General features: G+C 40.5%; 1 protein-coding gene across 3 annotated transcripts in view; it reads left to right on the top strand.

Moving 5' to 3' along the window:
- LOC110532683 (glutamate receptor ionotropic, delta-1) overlaps positions 1-20,396 on the top strand; it is a 341,013-nt gene that overhangs the window by 224,644 nt on the left and 95,973 nt on the right. For all 3 annotated transcript variants that reach the window (XM_090241098.1, XM_090241106.1, XM_090241100.1), the window contains one exon: positions 9,675-9,880. In XM_090241098.1, the coding sequence (XP_090097224.1) occupies positions 9,675-9,880 (206 nt within the window). The remainder of the gene's footprint in view (positions 1-9,674; positions 9,881-20,396) is intronic.

Raw genomic sequence — 20,396 nt, forward strand, 5'->3', positions numbered from 1 at the left:
TGTCTGTCGGCGTCATCTTACTAGCATTGGAGTCAACACGGGCCAGCATCCCTGTGGAATGCTTCCGACACCTTGTAGTCTATGCCCCGAAGAATTGAGGCTGTTCTGGGGGGAAAAGGGGATGCATCCCAATATTAGGTGTTCCTAATGTTTTGTACACTCAGTGTATAATACCTAAATAAAGTCAATTTTTTTGTAGTGAATCAAAACTGGCCCTGGATGCGTCATGCTCCTCCCTGGGCGGTGTCGAGATTACCTGGGATTCATAATGAGTGTGGAGTGGGACATCTGTCACTGCCCTCTTTATGTCCTGCTCTCTTCTCAGAGGAGGAGGTATTAGACTGGTATTAGGTGGGAGATTGATTTAGCTGCCGCACATCGCAGGAGATTGGCCTTCAAGGGATACTTTGGGATTTTGGCAATGAGGCCCGTTATAGACTTATCGAGTCAGATAAACTTGTGAATTAAAATTGCATGTCTCTGCGTGCAATTTGAAGGTAGTTGCTACCTAGCGCTAGCACAACTTCCAGTTAGCATTAGTGCAATGACAAGAAGTTTATGGGTATCTGCTAGGATGCTAGAGACTTAAACAGAGACTTAAAAAAACCTATCCACAAGTTAATCTGACTCTGGGGAAGTAGATACAGTGCCTCATTGCCAAAATCCTGAAGTATCCCTTTAATGCATAAAGAAAGTCAGAGACGGTTCAAAGTATTGTATCCATTTTATTATTTTTCACTAAATGTAGTGGTGTAAAACAACAGTAACCATTTTTGGGCCCGATATCTTTAAAAGAAGTCTAACTATGGAAAGAGCAGATGTTTGTAATGTTTTATATACTCAGTGTATGAAGTGCCTTCAGAAAGTATTCCCACCCTTTGACTTTTTACACAATTTTTTTGTGCTACAGACTGAATTTAAAATGCACTAAATGTTGCTTTTGTGTCACTGGCCTACACACAATACCCCATAATGTCAAAGTGGAATTATGCTTTTAGAATGAACAAATTCATTAAAAAAGTAAAGCTAAAATGTGTTGCATTAACAAGTATTTTTCCCCTTTGTTATGGCAGGTCTAAAGTTCAGGATAAAAAAAATTTGCTTAACAAGTCACATAACAAGTTGCATGGACTTACTCTGTGTGCAATAAGTGTTTAACATGATTTTTGAATGACTACCTCATCTCTGTACCACACGCATGCAATTATCTGTAAGGTCCCTCAGTCGACCAGGGAGGTTTTCCAATGCCTCACAAAGACCTATTGGTGGACTGGTTAAAATAAAAACAATAAAAAAAAGACACTGAATATGCCTTTGAGCATGGTGAAGTCATTCCTTACACTTTGGATGCTGTATTAATACACACAGTCACTACAAATATACAGACATCCTTCCTTCCTAACTAAATAACATTTATTGGTCACATACACTAATTTACCAAAAGTATGTGTATGTCGACACCTGCTCGTCTATGTCACGATCGTCGTATGAAGCGGACCAAAGCGCAGCGGGGTATGTGTTCATGATGATTTTTTTAAATTAAAGAAAGCAATGAGCACTGAATACAAACTATGCAAAACAATAAACGAATAACGACCATGACGCTATAATGAGAACTGCGCTGACACAAGCAACTAACATAGACAATCACCCACAAACAAACCGTGAAACCCAGGCTACCTAAGTCTGATTCTCAATCAGAGACAACTAATGACACCTGCCTCTGATTGAGAATCATACTAGGCCGAAACATAGAAATCCCAAAATCATAGAAAAACAAACATAGACTGCCCACCCCAACTCACCATACTAAATAATGACAAATCAAAGGAAATAAAGGTCAGAACGGGACGGTCTAACATCAACATGGAGTTGCCCCCCCCCCTTGCTGCTATAATAGCTTCCACTCTTCTGGGAAGGCTTTCCACTGGAATTTTGAACATTGCTGCGGGGACTTCAATTCAGCAACAAGAGCATTAGTGAGGTCGGGCACTGTTGTTGGGCGATTAGGCCTGGCTCATAGTCGGCGTTCCAATTCATCCCAAAGGTGTTTGATCGTGTTGAGGTCAGGGCTCTCTGCAGGCCAGTCAAGTTCTTCCACACCGATCTTGGCAAACCATTTCTTTATGATCCTCACGTTGTTCATGGAGACATTGTCATGCTGAAACAGTGAAGTGCCTTCCCCAAACTGTTGCCACAAATTGGAAGCACAGAATCGTCTAGAATGTCATTGTATGCTGTAGAGTTAAGATTTCCATTCACTAGAACTAAGGGGCCTGCCCAAACCATGAAAAACAGCCCCAGACCATTATTACTCCACCAAAATTTACACTCTGCATTCGGGCAGGAAGCGTTCTCTCTCCTGGATTGGCATCCGCAAAACACAGATTCACCCGTCAGACTTCCAGATGGTGAAGCGTGATTCATCACTCCAGAGGACGCAGTTCCGCTGCTCCAGAGTCAGCTGGCGGTGAGCATTGCACATGCTGATCTTAGGCTTGTGTGCAGCTGCTCGGCTATGGAAACCCATTTCATGAAGCTCCCGACAAACAGTTATTGTGCTGACGTTGCTTCCAGAGGCAGTTTGGAACTCTGTAGTGAGTGTTGCAACAGAGGACAGATGATTTTTATGCGCTATGCGCTTCAGCACTCGGCAGTCCTGTTCTGTGAGCTTGTCTGTCCTACCAATTCACAGCTGAGCCGTTTCACCTTCACAATAACAGCACTTACAGTTGACCGGGTCAGCTCTAGCAGGGCAGAAATTTGACCAACTGAACTTGTTGGAAAGGTGGCATCCTATAACGGTGCCACGTTGAAAGTCACTGAGTTCTTCAGTAAGGCCATTCTACTGCCAATGTTTGTCTATGGAGATTGCATGGCTGTGTGCTCGATTTTACACACCTGTCAGCAACGGGTGTCACTGAAATAGCCGAATCCACTAATTTGATGGGGTGTCCACATACTTTTGTATATACAGTGCATTCGGGAAGGTATTCACACCTCTTTGTAAACATTACAGTCTTATTTATTCTAAAACGGATTAAGTTGTTTTTTTCCTCATCAGTCGAAACACAACACTTCATACTTTATTAAAAAACTCAACAGAAATACCTTATTTACATAAGTATTCAGACCTTTGACTAGAATACAATATATATATATATATATATATATATATATATATACAGTGCCTTGCGAAAGTATTCGGCCCCCTTGAACTTTGCGACCTTTTGCCACATTTCAGGCTTCAAACATAAAGATATAAAACTGTATTTTTTTGTGAAGAATCAACAACAAGTGGGACACAATCATGAAGTGGAACGACATTTATTGGATATTTCAAACTTTTTTAACAGATCAAAAACTGAAAAATTGGGCGTGCAAAATTATTCAGCCCCTTTACTTTCAGTGCAGCAAACTCTCTCCAGAAGTTCAGTGAGGATCTCTGAATGATCCAATGTTGACCTAAATGACTAATGATGATAAATACAATCCACCTGTGTGTAATCAAGTCTCCGTATAAATGCACCTGCACTGTGATAGTCTCAGAGGTCCGTTAAAAGCGTTGAGAGCATCATGAAGAACATGGAACACACCAGGCAGGTCCGAGATACTGTTGTGAAGAAGTTTAAAGCCAGATTTGGATACAAAAAGATTTCCCAAGCTTTAAACATCCCAAGGAGCACTGTGCAAGCGATAATATTGAAATGGAAGGAGTATCAGACCACTGCAAATCTACCAAGACCTGGCCGTCCCTCTAAACTTTCAGCTCATACAAGGAGAAGACTGATCAGAGATGCAGCCAAGAGGCCCATGATCACTCTGGATGAACTGCAGAGATCTACAGCTGAGGTGGGAGACTCTGTCCATAGGACAACAATCAGTCGAATATTGCACAAATCTGGCCTTTATGGAAGAGTGGCAAGAAGAAAGCCATTTCTTAAAGATATCCATAAAAAGTGTTGTTTAAAGTTTGCCACAAGCCACCTGGGAGACACACCAAACATGTGGAAGAAGGTGCTCTGGTCAGATGAAACCAAAATTGAACTTTTTAGCAACAATGCAAAACGTTATGTTTGGCGTAAAAGCAACACAGCTGAACACACCATCCCCACTGTCAAACATGGTGGTGGCAGCATCATGGTTTGGGCCTGCTTTTCTTCAGCAGGGACAGGGAATATGGTTAAAATTGATGGGAAGATGGATGGAGCCAAATACAGGACCATTCTGGAAGAACCTGATGGAATCTGCAAAAGACCTGAGACTGGGACGGATATTTGTCTTCCAACAAGACAATGATCCAAAACATAAAGCAAAATCTACAATGGACTGGTTCAAAAATAAACATATCCAGGTGTTAGAATGGCCAAGTCAAAGTCCAGACCTGAATCCAATCGAGAATCTGTGGAAAGAACTGAAAACTGCTGTTCACAAATGCTCTCCATCCAACCTCATTGAGCTCAAGCTGTTTTGCAAGGAGGAATGGGAAAAAATGTCAGTCTCTCGATGTGCAAAACTGATAGAGACATACCCCAAGCGACTTACAGCTGTAATCGCAGCAAAAGGTGGCGCTACAAAGTATTAACTTAAGGGGGCTGAATAATTTTGCACGCCCAATTTTTCAGTTTTTGATTTGTTAAAGAAATATCCAATAAATGTCGTTCCACTTCATGATTGTGTCCCACTTGTTGTTGATTCTTCACAAAAAATACAGTTTTATATCTTTATGTTTGAAGCCTGAAATGTGGCAAAAGGTCGCAAAGTTCAAGGGGGCCGAATACTTTCGCAAGGCACTGTGTATATATATATTAAATGTGTAAAACAGTACATAAACATTATTAAAGTGACCAGTGTTCCATTATTAAAGTGACCTTTGTTCCATGTCTATGTACATAGGGCAGCAGCCTCTAAGGTTCAGGGTTGAGTAACTGGGTGGTAGCCGACTAGTGGCAGTGACTAAGTTCAGGGCAGGGTACTGGGTGGAGGCCGGCTAGTGATGGCTATTTAACAGTCTGACGGCCTTGAGATAGAAGCTTTTTCATTCTCTCAGTCCCAGCATTGATGCACCTGTACTGACCTTGTCTTCTGGATGATAACGTAGTTATTAACAGGCTCATGCTTGGGTGGCTGAGGTCCTTTATGATTTTCTTGGCCTTCTTGTGACACTGGATGCTGTAGATGTCCTGAAGGGAAGCCATTGCCGGAGAGGAAAGAAACCGCTGAAGGATTTCACCATAAGGCCAACGGTGACTTTAAAACAGTTACAGAGTTTAACAGTTGTGATAGGAGAAAACTGAAGATTGAGCAACAACATTGTAGTTACTCCACAATACTAACATAAATGAGTGAAAAGAAGGAAGCCTGTCGAGAATAAAAATATTCCAAAACATTGATTGTGTTTGCAATAGTAAAACGGCAAAAAATGTTGCAGTTTTTTGTCCTGAATACAAAGAGCTTTTTGTCCTGAATACAAAGAGCTTTTTGTCCTGAAAACAAATAGCTTTTTGTCCTGAATACAAAGAGCTATGTTTGGAGCAAGTACAACACATCCCTGAGTACCGCTCTTCATATTTTCAAGCATGGCGGTAGCTGTATCATGTTATGGGTATGCTTGTCATCGGCAAGGACTAGGGTTTTATTTTTTATAAAAAGAGCTAAGCACAGGCAAAATTGAGGTTGAAGAATTTAAAAAAGAATAATGTGCAAATATTGTATAATCCAGGTTTGCAAAGCTCTTAGACACCCAGAAACACTCACAGCTGTAATCACCGCCTTAAGGTGATTGACTCGAGTGTAAATACTTGTGTAAATATTTCATTTTCAATACATTTGCAACCATTTCTAAATACATGTTTTCACTTTGTCATTATGGGCTATTGTGTGTAGATGGGTGTAATCCATTTTGGATTCAGGCTGTAACACAACAAAATGTGGAATAAGTCAAGGGGTATGAATACTTTCAGAAGGCACTGTACTTTGTCGTGACGATATAGAAGATAGATGTGTTCTAGACAAGTATGCCCATACCATCTATTGGCAGATTTGGTGATCTGGAGAGGTAATTGTTTTAAAAGCGAGTGGCGAGTTCCTACATGATTTCCTGATTTCACAGTTGGACCACAAGTTAAATCATGGTGAAATTGTTTATTTTACCCACTGATAGAAAATAGGCTTTCACCAAATCAATAGACTGAAGAGTACAGTTTGGACAGTACAACAGAAATTACGCTCCAGGTTATGTTCATTTGTTCATTGTGAGTGAGTTTATTGTGGCCAGACATGGGCCTATAGTTTTGCCCGAAGGAGCACAAGGAAGAAAGCAGATGTGCACATTATGTCGGTCTGCTGCATGAGTTTGGTCAAGTGTTTTCTTGTTATTGTAGCCCTGAGCAGTATGAACACAACAATGTATGTTAGCACTGTCAGTTCTCTATTCTCTCTAGCGAATTTGTTCATGCAGCTGTATGCTGTCTGATTTACAATGCGTGTGTGTGCTTGTGTGTGTGCTTGTGTGTGTGTGTGTGTGTGTGTGTGTGTGTGTGTGTGTGTGTGTGTGTGTGTGTGTGTGTGTGTGTGTGTGTGTGTGTGTGTGTGTGTGTGTGCACGTAATGTGCGCGTGCATGTGTGTTTTTGTTTGGCTTTCACCAAATTGACAGGATTTTCATGATTTTTTTATCCCTTTAAGTTCACCCACATATGCACCTGTATATGTACAACCACACACACACACACACATACATATGCACACACACACACACACACACACACACACACACACACACACAATGAGGATGCCATGGCCTCCACCGCCCTTGCATGTCAAGCTCTGATCAGAGGCACTGAAGTCGATTAGAGTCTGAGTAATCTAATTAGGCTGCATTAACATAGATGGAGGTTGATATCATGATTGACAGAGGAACGGGAGGATGAGGTCTTATCTTTGTAATGGCATTTGCCTCAGTACACAAAAGGCTGATGCATATAGAACACATTTCCATCAAGATGTACTGTATGCGATGCTATTGCTATTTTCCGTCTGCCCACAATACTTTTTTTATCAAGGTGTTATGACAGCAAATGTTTTCTAAATAATGCTGCAGTTATTTTCACCACAAATGTATTGAATCATACGCAAAGGTTATTAAATGTGTTTGGGCATATTTTTTTGTGTGATGAAACTGAGCCTCATAGCAGATTCACTGCAAGACCTTGAATTCTCTCTCCGGGAAGGAGTATATTTATTCCAGATTTTGTATTCAGAAGTGATGCTTGAGAAAACATGTCCAGAAATCTGACCCATAATTCCCCATTAATCCTCTTTTCTGCCCCCTGTCCATGGCCAGGATAGTGTAGCTGTGCTCTGGAAGGCAGCCCTAGGTTTAGCACTGGGACTTTGATGTCAGTGTCAGCCATCTTAGCCTGGGCCCTCACCCTGAGATGTTGCATGGCCGCCTTTCATCCAGGATACATTTTGTGGTGGTATGAGAGAAATGCCACTGAAAACTCTTTTTTTTTAAAGGCAGGACCAAAGTTGACGTTGTGTTATTCTCCATACATTTGCCTTGGGGAATGACTTGAGTAAACCTGTCCATTGTCCTTGAGGCCTCATTTCTAGTCCATTACATTTACTCTCATTCTCTGGTTTCAAGATGAAAACAGAAGTGTTTTTTTCACAAAGGGAAATCGTGAAACCAATAACTTATTTTCCCTGTTTCACAATAAGCTAGGTAAACTCGAGACAGGGAGAGAAATAAAGAGAGAGATAAAGAGAGAGAGAAAACACCACACTTTTGCTTCAAAATGATTTGGGGATCAGGAGAAAATACAATGTCTAAAGTATGAATCCTGAAGAGTACATTTTGGAAAGTACAACAGGTTGTGTTCATTGTGAGTGAGGTTATTGTGGCCAGACATGGGCCTATAGTTCTGACCAAAAGAGCACAAGGAAGAAAGCAGATGTGCACAGTATGTCGGTCTGCTGCATGAATTTGGTCAAATGTTTTCTTGTTATTGTAATTTCCCTTTGTGGCCCTGAGCAGTATGAACACAACAACATACAACTTATTAGGTACACCCATCTAGTACCTGGTCGGACCCCCTCTGCCTCCAGAACAGCTTGAATTATTTGGGGCATAGACACTTTGCTCAATTGGGATCATGGGACCTAAAGTGTGCCAGGAAAACATTCCCCACATCACTACACTGCTGCCACCAGCCTGTACCATTCAGGATGGGTCCATGGACTCATGCTGCTTGCACCATCAGCATGATGCAACAGGAAACGCTGGAGACGCTTCTTCTTGTTTTTAGCTGATAGGAGTGGAACCCTGCGTGGTCGTCTGCTGTAATAGCCTCTTCGGGACGAGTTGTGCGTTTTGAGATGTCTTTCTGTGCACCACTGTTGACCTGAGACATTATTTGTCTGTTTGTGGCTCGCCTGTTAACTTGCACAATTCTTGCCATTCTCCTTTGACCTCTCTCATCAACGAGCTGTTTTCTCCCACAGGACTGCCAATGGCTGGATGTTTGTCACACCATTCTCGGTAAACCCTAGACACTGTCATGTGTGAAAAGCCCAGGAGGCCGGACATTTCTGAGATACTGGATCTGTCATGCCTGGCACTGATGATCATACCACGCTCAAAGTCGCTTAGGTCACTCATTTTGCAGGCTCTAACATTCAATCGAACAGCAACTGAATGTCTTGTTGCCGGTCTGCCTGCTTTATTTAGCAAGCCACGGTCACTGTCTGTAGGAGCAATCCATTTTCTTGAACAGGGTGGTGTACCTAATAGGCTGACTAGTATGTTAGCACTGTCAGTTCTCTATCCTCTCTAGCGAATTTGTGTATGCAGCTATGTGCATTCTGATATACAATGCATCTGTGTGTGTGTGCATGTGTGTGATCGTACATGTGTATGCGTGTGGAGACTCCACCTCTGTGGACTGTCTGCTCTGAACACTGATGAGGGTCCTGAATAACTAATTAATCCTCTAGAGGTGCAATGAGAGAAGAATGGGAAAAACCACAAACCCACACACAGAGAAGATTGCCACTATTCCCACTGTGCAGAGTGAGACACTCTTTGCAAATGGCACGGTTCACCTCTCTTTAAAAATCCAGTTTGACATTTGGCATGGCTGCAGCTACAGCTGTTGGCTTGTTAATTCTCTGTGGAGATCCCGGCATCCCTCCCCCTTTAATTTGCCTGTTCTGCACAACATCTCTGGAGAGGCTTCCCTCCACATTTCTCTGGGGGATGCACACCCGCCACTAACTTCACTGACTGTAACCTATAAACAGAGAAAATCTGTGTATTGAAACTGAAGCATTGGTAGGTATACAACAGAAATTCAAACACATTACATTTTTTGGCTTATAACAAAAGGAAGCAAAGCTGTTTGATGCTGATCGCTGAAAGCTTTTCACAATTAGCCTTGAACATGCCAGAGTGGAGAATGAACTGACAAACCTGTCCAATATCCTTTAGAGAAGGGAGGCACGTCTGTCACTTTTCCAGGAAGGCCTTTTGGACCTAAACGTCAATGTTGTGAGCAAAAATGTAATAAAATAATCAGTTAATCAGTTCAACTTAGTTACAGTTGCACCTGCCTCTGATGTTCCTGTGTTTTTTGGCTGTACTTTCAACTGTTTATCTCTACTTTTCTTTCAGACATCCGTGGACTGCAGACATTCTTGGACCAGGCGTCTCGGCAGGGTCTGGACGTGTCTCTGCAGAGGGTGGACCGCAACGTGAGCAGGGTGTTCACCAACCTGTTCAGCACCATGCAGACTGAGGAGCTCAACCGCTACCGGGACACGCTGCGGCGGGCCGTGCTTCTCATGAGCCCCCGAGGAGCACAGGTGTTCATCCACCAGGTGAGGGGTGTGGTCACCAGCAAACTACCCTCTGTTCTGTTTGGGATTAACTGAAAGGTCAAATGGTGATGTTATTTCGATATGGGGAAATCTTAAATGACCCTGCAGAGGGAGTTGAAATGTGGAGATGAAATTAGATGTACCGTATCACAGGCCAACTGGACAGTGAAACAGGTGAATGCCCTACATATCCCAGAAAGAATTTCAACTGGTTATCATCCTGAAAATTAAGCATACGCACTGTATATTAATAAATTACAACACAGATAGTGAATACACCATGGCTTTAAAGTTTTGATACCCGTTTGATCTCCCCCCTGTGAATTCCACAGCATCTGTTTTTCTCACTACTAGGTTTAGGCAGATTGTGCGTGATTTGATCTCCATTTCAATTAATTAGAGGCTTTTGGGGGTCATAAAAAAAAGAAAGTTGCCGTCTTGTAGCTCATGACTGTTTTGACAGGTGAGTTGCTTCCTGCCGTGAGACATGATCCACAACTCAAAATATTGGTGGATATGTGCATACATGCAACCTCAAGTGCATGTTATATATTTTCCTACTCTTTAATCTTAACAAATAAGCAGTAAGCCTCTGTTGTTCCCGCAACTGCAATCACTCTCATAGATTAATAACACACATCCTTCATTTACCTAGCACTCCAGAGGCCAAATTATAATATTATCATGTATAAACCAGCAAGGGAACAAGTATGTTAATGATATAGAAAATCATTAAAGGCCCAGTGCAGTCAAAAACTTCCACACTATGAGGTTGGAATAATACTGTGAAATTGTGAAAATGATGATAATGCCCTTTTAGTGTAAGAGCTGTTTGAAAAGAACGCCTGAAATTTCAACCAGTTTTGGCGGGACGGAGCTTTGTCCTGCCTGGTGACATCACCAGGTGTTAAATTTGTTAATAGACCAATGAGAAAGTGAGTTCCAAACCTCTAGGCCAATAACAGCTAGCTTTCAGTTTCCCCCTCCCCACTCAGAACAATCGCAGACAGTCCTAGCAAAATTCTGTCTGTAATTACATTAAAGTAGCTAATATGAAAATATACTGTTACCGTATGGTAATGCAATTGGATGAACAGCACCATAACCATGGCTACGTGATTTGAAATGGCAATGTTGTCATGGTGATTCCACTCTAAAGAGGGTTGCCAGCTGACATACGACACCTCCTGGTGGCCATGTTGGAAGACCACCACATCAATTCGTCCAATGACAACAGCTGAGTGGCTACCCTAAGCTGCATAATAACAGTGCCTAAAACTAGTCTAATCACTAGTTGGTCAATTTCTGTGCAGTATTTGACTGCTCTAACAAGGCAAGAAAGACAATGGGGGAAAGGTGTTTTTACAGATTACCCGCAATCATGAAACACCAAGGAGATAACTCAAGAACTCTCAGAAAAGCGAAGAAACCTTTTTGCCTGTCAAGACCTGAACCCAGACAGCTGTCAGTACAGGGTCTGCTCTGATCATTTCATCACTGGTAAGTCTAATCAATTACAAGTTTAGTTTAGCTGTTAGCTGTTATGCTAACCAGGTGTTAACAACAAGACTCAAGTTAGCCAACATTAGCTAACTAGCTAAATAGCTTGTAGTCTAGCTATTAGCATGCGTCTCTCTCATAGGCGACACATGAGTTTCAAGTTTTGGGGAAGCAATTTTTTCACCATACCTTTATTATAAACATTGCATACATCTATCATCACATTTGTAGACTAATGAAAGTCTACTCTTCCTAATGTGATAAGTAGATTGGATAGTTATAATTTATTAGGCTATTAATATAACTGAATCGAATCACTGTGCATGGCTGAGCCCATAGTGGCATAGGCCTATAGGCTATATCAGATACATTTCTTCTTTCTTTGACCTAGAAAAAATTTAGCTTTTGATAAACAGATTTCATGCAATTCTACTTAACTTGATATGACTGGAAACATTAGCAGAATCTTTTTTAATATAACAAATCATGGGGTAGCCTAGGCCTACTCTGCTGACACTGACAAACAGATAAATTTAACTTTTTATGGCTGCAGGGGCAGTATTGAGTAACTTGGATGAAAATGTGCCCATTGTAAGCGGCCAGCTCCTCAGTCTCAGTTGCTATTATATGCATATTATTAGTAGTATTGGATAGAAAACATTCTGACGTTTCTAAAACTGTTTGAATTATGTCTGTGAGTATAACAGAACTCACATTGCAGGCAAAAAACTGAGAAATTCCACTTCCTGTTTCTATTTTTTCTGGGGGTGGCAGATTTTCAACCAAGCTCTCATTGAAATTACAGCGAAATATGGATGAGTTTTCACTTCCTACGCCTTCCACTAGATGTCAACAGTCAATAGAACTTTGTCTGATGACTCTAATGTGAAGGGGGGTCGAATGAGACAGGAAATAGTCACCGCTGCTACGAGCTGACCATGCTTTCACCATTCGCGTTCACAGGGGAAGGACCTGCGTTCCACCTGTCATCTGAAGTGTTACGGAACTTTTGGACATTTCGTCACGTTATAGTGGACGCGCTTTGTGACTTTGGAATTGTTTACTAAACGCACTAACCAAAGTAGCTAATTGGACATAAATAACGGACATTTTCGAACAAATCAAGCATTTATTGTGGACCTGGGATTCCTAGGACTGCATTCTGATGAAGTTCATCAAAGGTAAGGAAACATTTATCATGTATTTTCTGGTTTCTGTTGACTCCAACATGGCGGCTAATTTGGCTACTGTTCTGAGCTCCGTCTCAGATTATTGCATGGGGATTTTTTTATATAAATATGAACTTTATCAAACAAAACATGCATGTTTTGTGTAACATGAAGTCCTATGAGTGTCATCTGATGAAGATAATTCAAGGTTAGTGATTAATTTTATCTCTATTTCTGATTTTTGTGAATGCTATATTTTGCTGGAAAATGGCTGTGTTTATTGTGGTTTGGTGGAGACCTAACATAATCGTTTGTAGTGCTTTTGCTGAAAAGCATATTTGAAATCGGACACTTTGGTGGGATTAACAACAAGATTAACTTAAAATACATGTATGTTTTTCGGAATTGTAATTATAAGATTTCTGTGGTTTGAATTTGGCGCCCTCTATTTTCCCTGGTAGTTGTCATATCGATCCCGTTAGCCGGATTGCAGCCATAACAAGTTAAATAACCTTGTCTTGAATGCAACCATCTAATCTAGGTCTACGAAAAGGGGACACAAATTGTACAATATGACATCCATCTAGGCTGGAAGAGGACATTATGCCACATTCAAAAGAACTGGGAACTCGGAAATCTAGACTTCTGACTTCAGTGCATTCAAAACAACTGGGAACACAGGGACAAAAACGAGCTCAGACTGAATAAAAAAATTGTAAAAATCAATGGCCATCCAACTTGGAATTCCAAGTCGGAAACTCAGGCATTTTTCTAGAGCTCTGACTTTCCGACCTGAAGATCACTGTTGTCTTGAACCAGTTCACCCAGTTGTCTTGAAAGCACCATTATTGTCCAAAAAAACTCCAGTGGCACTGACCTAATTATAATTTGTTGAGAACTTCATTCATAAGAGGACGGAAACTGTACATTACAGCAAAGGACAAAGGCCTCAATGGAATATGACAACCTCCTGTGTTGACTATTATTTGTTCCAGTCCAACAATATATTTCATCTTTATATGACACTAAAATACCTGAATGAATTAAGCAATGGTATACTGTAGGTGACATGAGGAAGTGATATGCAAACATCAGGTATGCTTTTCATTTGTTTAGGTTCTGAAGGTTAACCAGCTGACCTCTATCAAGACACCAATGTCGACTGTAAAGATGAACGATGCTGCAGCAGCATCAGTTTCTACTTCTACTACTTTGTCATTTTCCAGATATGACAGGAGACATCCCTCAGTTAGACAAAATGGTTGTCATATGCTATGACTTGGTCAATCTGAATGATTCTGTTGTGCCGTTTGAGAAAAGAGCACCTTCACCTTGTCAGCATGACAAAAGTGCACCCTTAAACCGAATGAAGGTTGTAGCAATAGCTACTGACTTAACAGAAACATAGTTTCACAGTAATTTAGTTATGTACACATGTACACTACCGGTCAAAAGTTTTAGAACACCTACTCATTCAAGGGTTTTTCTTTATTTTGACTATTTTCTACATTGTAGAGTAATAGTGAAGACATCAAAACTATGAAATCACACATAAGGAATCATGTAGTAACCAGAAAAGTGTTATATATTTTATATTTGGGATTCTTCAAATGGCCACCCTTTCCCTCGATGACAGCTTTGCACACTCTTGCCATTCTCTCAAAGTTCCCACATATGCTGAGCACTTGTTGGCTGCTTTTACTTCACTCTACAATCTGACTCTTCCCAAACTAAATTTGGTTGAGGTCGGCCAGGTCATCTGATGCAGCACTCCATCACTCTCTTTCTTGGTAAAATAGCCCTTACATAGCTTGGAGGTGTGTTGGGTCATTGTTCTGTTGAAAAACAAATGATAGTCCCACTAAACCCAAACCAGATGGATTGGCGTATCGCTGCAGAATGCTGTGGTAGCCATGATGGTTAAGTGTGCCTTGAATTCTAAATAAATCACAGACAGTTTCACCAGCAAAGCACCCCCACACCATAACATCTCCTCTTCCATGCTTTGCGGTGGGAAATACATACACGGAGATCATCTGTTCACCCACACCAAGACACAGCGGTTGGAACCAAAAATCTAAAATTTGGACACCAGACCAAAGAACACATTTCACCGGTCTAATGTCCATTGCTCGTGTTTCTTGGCCCAAGCAAGTCTCATCTTATTATTGGTGTCCTTTAGTAGTGGTTTATTTACAGCAATTCGACCATGAAGGCCTGATTCACGCTTGATTCTCCTCTGAACAATTGATGTTGAGATGTGTCTGTTACTTGAACTATGTGAAGCATTTATTTGGGCTGCAATTTCTGGGGGTGGTAACTTTAATGAACTTATCATCTGCAGCAGAATTGATGCCCTCTCCCACTCCAAACTGAAAAATCATATAATTACAAAACATTAAGAACACCTTCCTAATATTGAGCCTCAATTCGTCGGGGCATGGACTCTACAAGGCACATGTCCCACAGTTGTGTAAAGTTGGCTGGATGTCCTTTGGGTGGTGGACCATTCATGATACACATAGGAAACTGTTGATAGTGAAAAACCCAGCAGCATGGCAGTTCTTGACACAAACCGGTGCGCCTGGCACCTACTACCATACCACTTTCAAAGGCACTTAAATATTTTGCCTTGCCCATTCACCCTCTGAATGGCACACATACACAATCCATGTCTCAATTGTCTCAAGGCTTACAAATCCTTCTGTAACCTGTCTCCTCCCCTTCATCTACATTGATTGAAAGGGATTTAACCAATTACATCAATAAAGGATCATAGCTTTTACCTGGATTCACCTGGTCAGTCTGACATGGAAAGAGCAGCTATTCTTAATGTTGTGTACACTCAGTGTATACCCCTGAACGTTATTGTAACGTCTAATAACTGTTTTCTAATCAAAATCTTAAGATGTTTGATTGTTTTCATTCACAGTTACATTTTTCATGTTTGTGCCACAGCAGCTTAGACCCCAGCTACATTATGGAAGTAAACCATATGGCTATGGTAAACAGTTAACCACTGAACCAAATTGTGTTTTCAGATTGTGTATTTTGGGATGAAATAGTGCAGCTAGCGAGTTTTGGATTTCTAATCCCTTTTAACATTAAAGCTCTATAGGCAAATGGCCACTGATGTTTGATTTTGTAAAAAAAAAATGTCCTTCTCCTTCCTTGACTTCCTAAATGTTTGTATTTTACATTGCTCATTTGTCAGAATTTTGAATTCACAAACAGAAGCGTAATTTGAGTCTTTTCAGCAGCTTTTTCCCACAGCTATTCCCATCCTAACCCGCCAAGACAATGCGTAGTAGGACGTTAGTACCCAGCCAGGCGCTAATGTGTCTCTCTCTCCTCAATGAATGAATAATTTTCTTTTTTTATTTTTTTATTTCACCTTTATTTAACCAGGTAGGCTAGTTGAGAACAAGTTCTCATTTGCAACTGCGACCTGGCCAAGATAAAGCAAAGCAGTGTGACACAGACAACAACACAGAGTTACACATGGAGTAAACAATAAACAAGCCAATAACACAATAAACAAGTCAATGACACAGTAGAAAAAATAAATTCTATATACAGTGTGTGCAAAAAGCCTGAGGTAGGCAATAAATAGGCCATAGGAGTGAATAATTACAATTTAGCAGATTAACACTGGAGTGATAAATGAGCAGATGATGAGCAAGTAGAGATACTGGTGTGCAAAAGAGCAGCAAAGTAAATAAAATGAAAACAGTATGGGGATGAGGTAGGTAGATTGGCTCGGCTATTTACAGATGGACTATGTACAGCTGCAGCAATTGGTTAGCTGCTCAAATAGTTGATGTTTAAAGTTGTTGCGGGAAATAAAAGTCTCCAACTTCAGTGATTTTTGCAATTCGTTCCAGTCACAGGCAGCAGAGAACTGGAAGGAAAGGCGGCCAAATGGGGTGTTGGCTTTAGGGATGATCAGTGAGATACACCTGCTGGAGCGTGTGCTACGGGTGGGTGTTGCCATCGTGACCAGTGAACTGAGATAAGGCAGAGCTTTACCTAGCATGGACTTGTAGATGACCTGGAGCCAGTGGGTCTGGCGACGAATACGTAGCGAGGGCCAGCCGACTAGAGCATAAAGGTTGCAGTGGTGGGTGGTATAAGATGATTTGGTAACAAAACGGATGGCACTGTGATAGACTGCATCCAGTTTGCTGTTGGAAGCTATTTTGTAGATGACATCGCCAAAGTCAAGGATCGGTAGGATAGTCAGTTTTACTAGGGTAAGTTTGGCGGCGTGAGTGAAGGAGGCTTTGTTTGCGAAATATAAAGCCGAATCTAGATTTGATTTTGGATTGGAGATGTTTAATATGAGTCTGGAAGGAGAGTTTAAAGTCTAGCTAGACACCTAGGTACAGTGGGGCAAAAAAGTATTTAGTCAGCCACCAATTGTGCAAGTTCTCCCACTTAAAAAGATGAGAGAGGCCTGTAATTTTCATCATAGGTACACTTCAACTATGACAGACAAAATGAGAAAAAAAATCCAGAAAATCACATTGTGGGATTTTTAATGAATTTATTTGCAAATTATGGTGGAAAATAGGTATTTGGTCACCTACAAACAAGCAAGATTTCTGGCACTCACAGACCTGTAACTTCTTCTTTAACCTCTACTGACTCCCCATCCATCCATGCGGGAGCGTAATCATCGCCTGAAACGAATTAGCATAATGCAACGGACATCAATATCCCTAGAAAATATTCCTATTCATGAAAATCACAAATGAAATATATTGAGACACAGCTTAGCCTTTTGTTAATCACCCTGTCATCTCAGATTTTCAAAATATGCTTTACAGCCAAAGCTAGACAAGTATTTGTGTAAGTTTATCGATTGCCTAGCATAGCATTTTGTGCAGCTAGCAGCAGGTAACTTGGTCAAGGAAATCAGAAAAACAATCAAATTAAATTGTTTACCTTTGATGAGCTTCGGATGTTTTCACTCACGAGACTCCCAGGTAGATAGCCAAAGTTCATTTTTTCCCAAAATATTATTTTTTTAGGCGAAATAGCTCCGTTTGTTCTTCACGTTTGGCTGAGAAATCGCCCGGAAATTGCAGTCACGAAAACTGCGAAAAATATTCCAAATTACCTCCATAATATCAACAGAAACATGGCAAACGTTGTTTATAATCAATCCTCAAGGTGTTTTTCTAATATCTATTCGATAATATATCCATCGGGACAATTCGTTTTTCAGTAGGACCAATTGGAGTAATGGCTACCTCTGTATTTTACGCGAGAGTCACCCTGGGAGTCATCAGGTGTCCACTTACGCAATGTAGCCGCCTACGGCTATTCTTCAACATAAATGCGTAAAACTACGTCACAATGCTGTAGACACCTTGGGGAATATGTAGAAAGCATAAGCTGGTTGATAGCACATCCACAGCTCAATAGGGACTCATTGGAACGCAGCGCTTTCAAAATATGGGGCACTTCCGGATTGGACTTTTCTCAGGCTTTCGCCTGCAACATCAGTTCTGTTATACTCACAGACAATATCTTTACAGTTTTGGAAACGTTCGAGTGTCCACAGCTGTCAATTATATGCATATTCTAGCATCTTGTCTTGACAAAATATCCCGTTTAAAACGGGAACGTTTTTTTTCCAAAAATGAAAATACTGCCCCTAGAGTCGCAACAGGTTTTAAGAGGCTCCTCTGTCCTCCACTCGTTACCTGTATTAATGGCACCTGTTTGAAATTGTTATCAGTATAAAAGACACCTGTCCACAACCTCAAACATTCACACTCCAAACTCCACTATGGCCAAGACCAAAGAGCCGTCAAAGGACACCAGAGACAAATTTGTAGACCTGCACCAGGCTGGGAAGACTGACTGAGGTTGATACCGTTCTCGTTGACATTTTACTTTGTAAAAATAAGCTGTTACGATATTACTAATCACATTTATTGTAAGGGAAACAAAAACAAGCAACATGTTGCAGTAGGCCTTTAGAATAATGCAAAACATCTGGGACTCTATCCAAGTTGATGAGCAAGGGGAAACAAATAATAGTTAGCCTAAACAGCTGGCCCATTGAAACTACACCCAAACTATACTGAAACTAATTTCACACAAAATAAGAGTTAGCCTTTAGACAAGATTAGATTTACAATAGTCTAATGAGTGACAGTATTATCAGTTGTCAAATTGTAACTTTATCAAATCGTCTTTCAGAGTCACATGCAGGTAAAACATTTAGATTTCTGTATAGTATTAGAAAGAGCATATGCTGCAGTTTCTATGACACTTACCTTGGTCAAATAACTCAAAATTCAAGAGGTGCAGCTCTATTTCCAAAAGTCATTTTTTCCAAGAATATCTGCACTGTTCATGCTTTCAGAATCACTATTTTGTTTTCTTTTTTCAACACATTTTCTCATTTCCACAATGCGTCTTTAGACCTGTGAAAACAAAATTATAATGGACTTCTTTGTGGTGGAGTTGAACTAGTGGTTTTCTGTTTTTACTTATAGCCTACAGTAGAGTAACATAAACTAATAAAATACTCTTTTGTTTTTTAAAATAGTTGTTTTTTTAGTTTTCTAATGTTACCTAAGACCTTTTGTAAACACAACCAAATAAGTATTCTTCTAATAGCATATATACAACTGTCGAAAATTGGCTTTAGGCATACATTTTTCACTAGGACTTTGTAGAATTATACAAAAAATATCCTTGACTCTATCTAAACAAATACCTATTGTTGTTATACTTTTACATGGATATATTTCTTCATGCAATTCATACTCTACAATTGTTTATGCTCTATTTATCAAGCTTTGGTGCTTACAGTATGTTTGTGCACCCTGCAGGTTGATATGCATCTGATGCGTCTGCTCAATGGTATTCCCGGCAACGTTCTCTCGCGGGTACTTACTGGCTGAAAGGCCATGCGGTTCTAGTGTTAAACATTGGATTTGCCTATTTCTTCTGCATCCGTAGATACCAAGTCTGTGTGATTAATGGGGGCTGACCTAGAGCAGTATTTTTTGAGACAAGGGCAGATCCCGAAGGGGGCCGGGTCTTTTATACAAGATGTCTATTGAGTTCAAATGGTTTGAGCTACAAACTATTAAAAGCTATCTATGAAAATATGAGACTCTCACGAACAAGCACATGTAACACAAGTCATTATAAGGTAAGGGGTTGTTCTACATAGAAGATAATTGGACTCACATGACATAGTGTTTATAATACTGTAATAAACTCACAACCTTCACACATTTGTCACTGACTAGTTGGATATGAATTTCCCATTTAGCAAATAATTGATGTACTTACAGCATTCATATAAATTCATTTTATTAGGTTTATACTTTGGCAGGCCTTATTTTTTATTGGCATTTGTCAATAAAACTACAAAATGTTTTGTGTTCTACTTGTAGCCCTGGTTGTTCTGAAAATAAAATGGTAAAACACCTAATTGTTAGGCTAAATATAAGGGCTGGACATGCAGATGAATGAAAGTCAGATCAATTAAAAGCCATTTTTTTGCTGGAATCTCGAGACTGATAGTGTTGGTGTGCTTTGGGAAAGAGTCTTTGTCGATGTCTCATTTAGTCAAGAAAACACCACAGTGCAGTACACCCAGATTGAACGTGCTGCTTACAACCAGCTGCTTTTCCATAATGGTTTACTGTAATCATACATAAAAACAGACTTAAAGCAGGCAGGTAGAGATTCTCAGATTGTCAGTAGACACTGGGGGGCTTTAGAGAAGCGCCTGGAATTTCAAACCTTGGAGGTAATAAATTGTCTCCTATCTTGATGACCTTGACTGGCAGTAGTGGATTACAGTACGATGGTTG

This window comes from Oncorhynchus mykiss, chromosome 1 (assembly GCF_057628025.1).
Source record: "Oncorhynchus mykiss isolate SJ-2025 chromosome 1, ASM5762802v1, whole genome shotgun sequence".
In the NCBI taxonomy this organism is placed as follows: domain Eukaryota; kingdom Metazoa; phylum Chordata; class Actinopteri; order Salmoniformes; family Salmonidae; genus Oncorhynchus; species Oncorhynchus mykiss.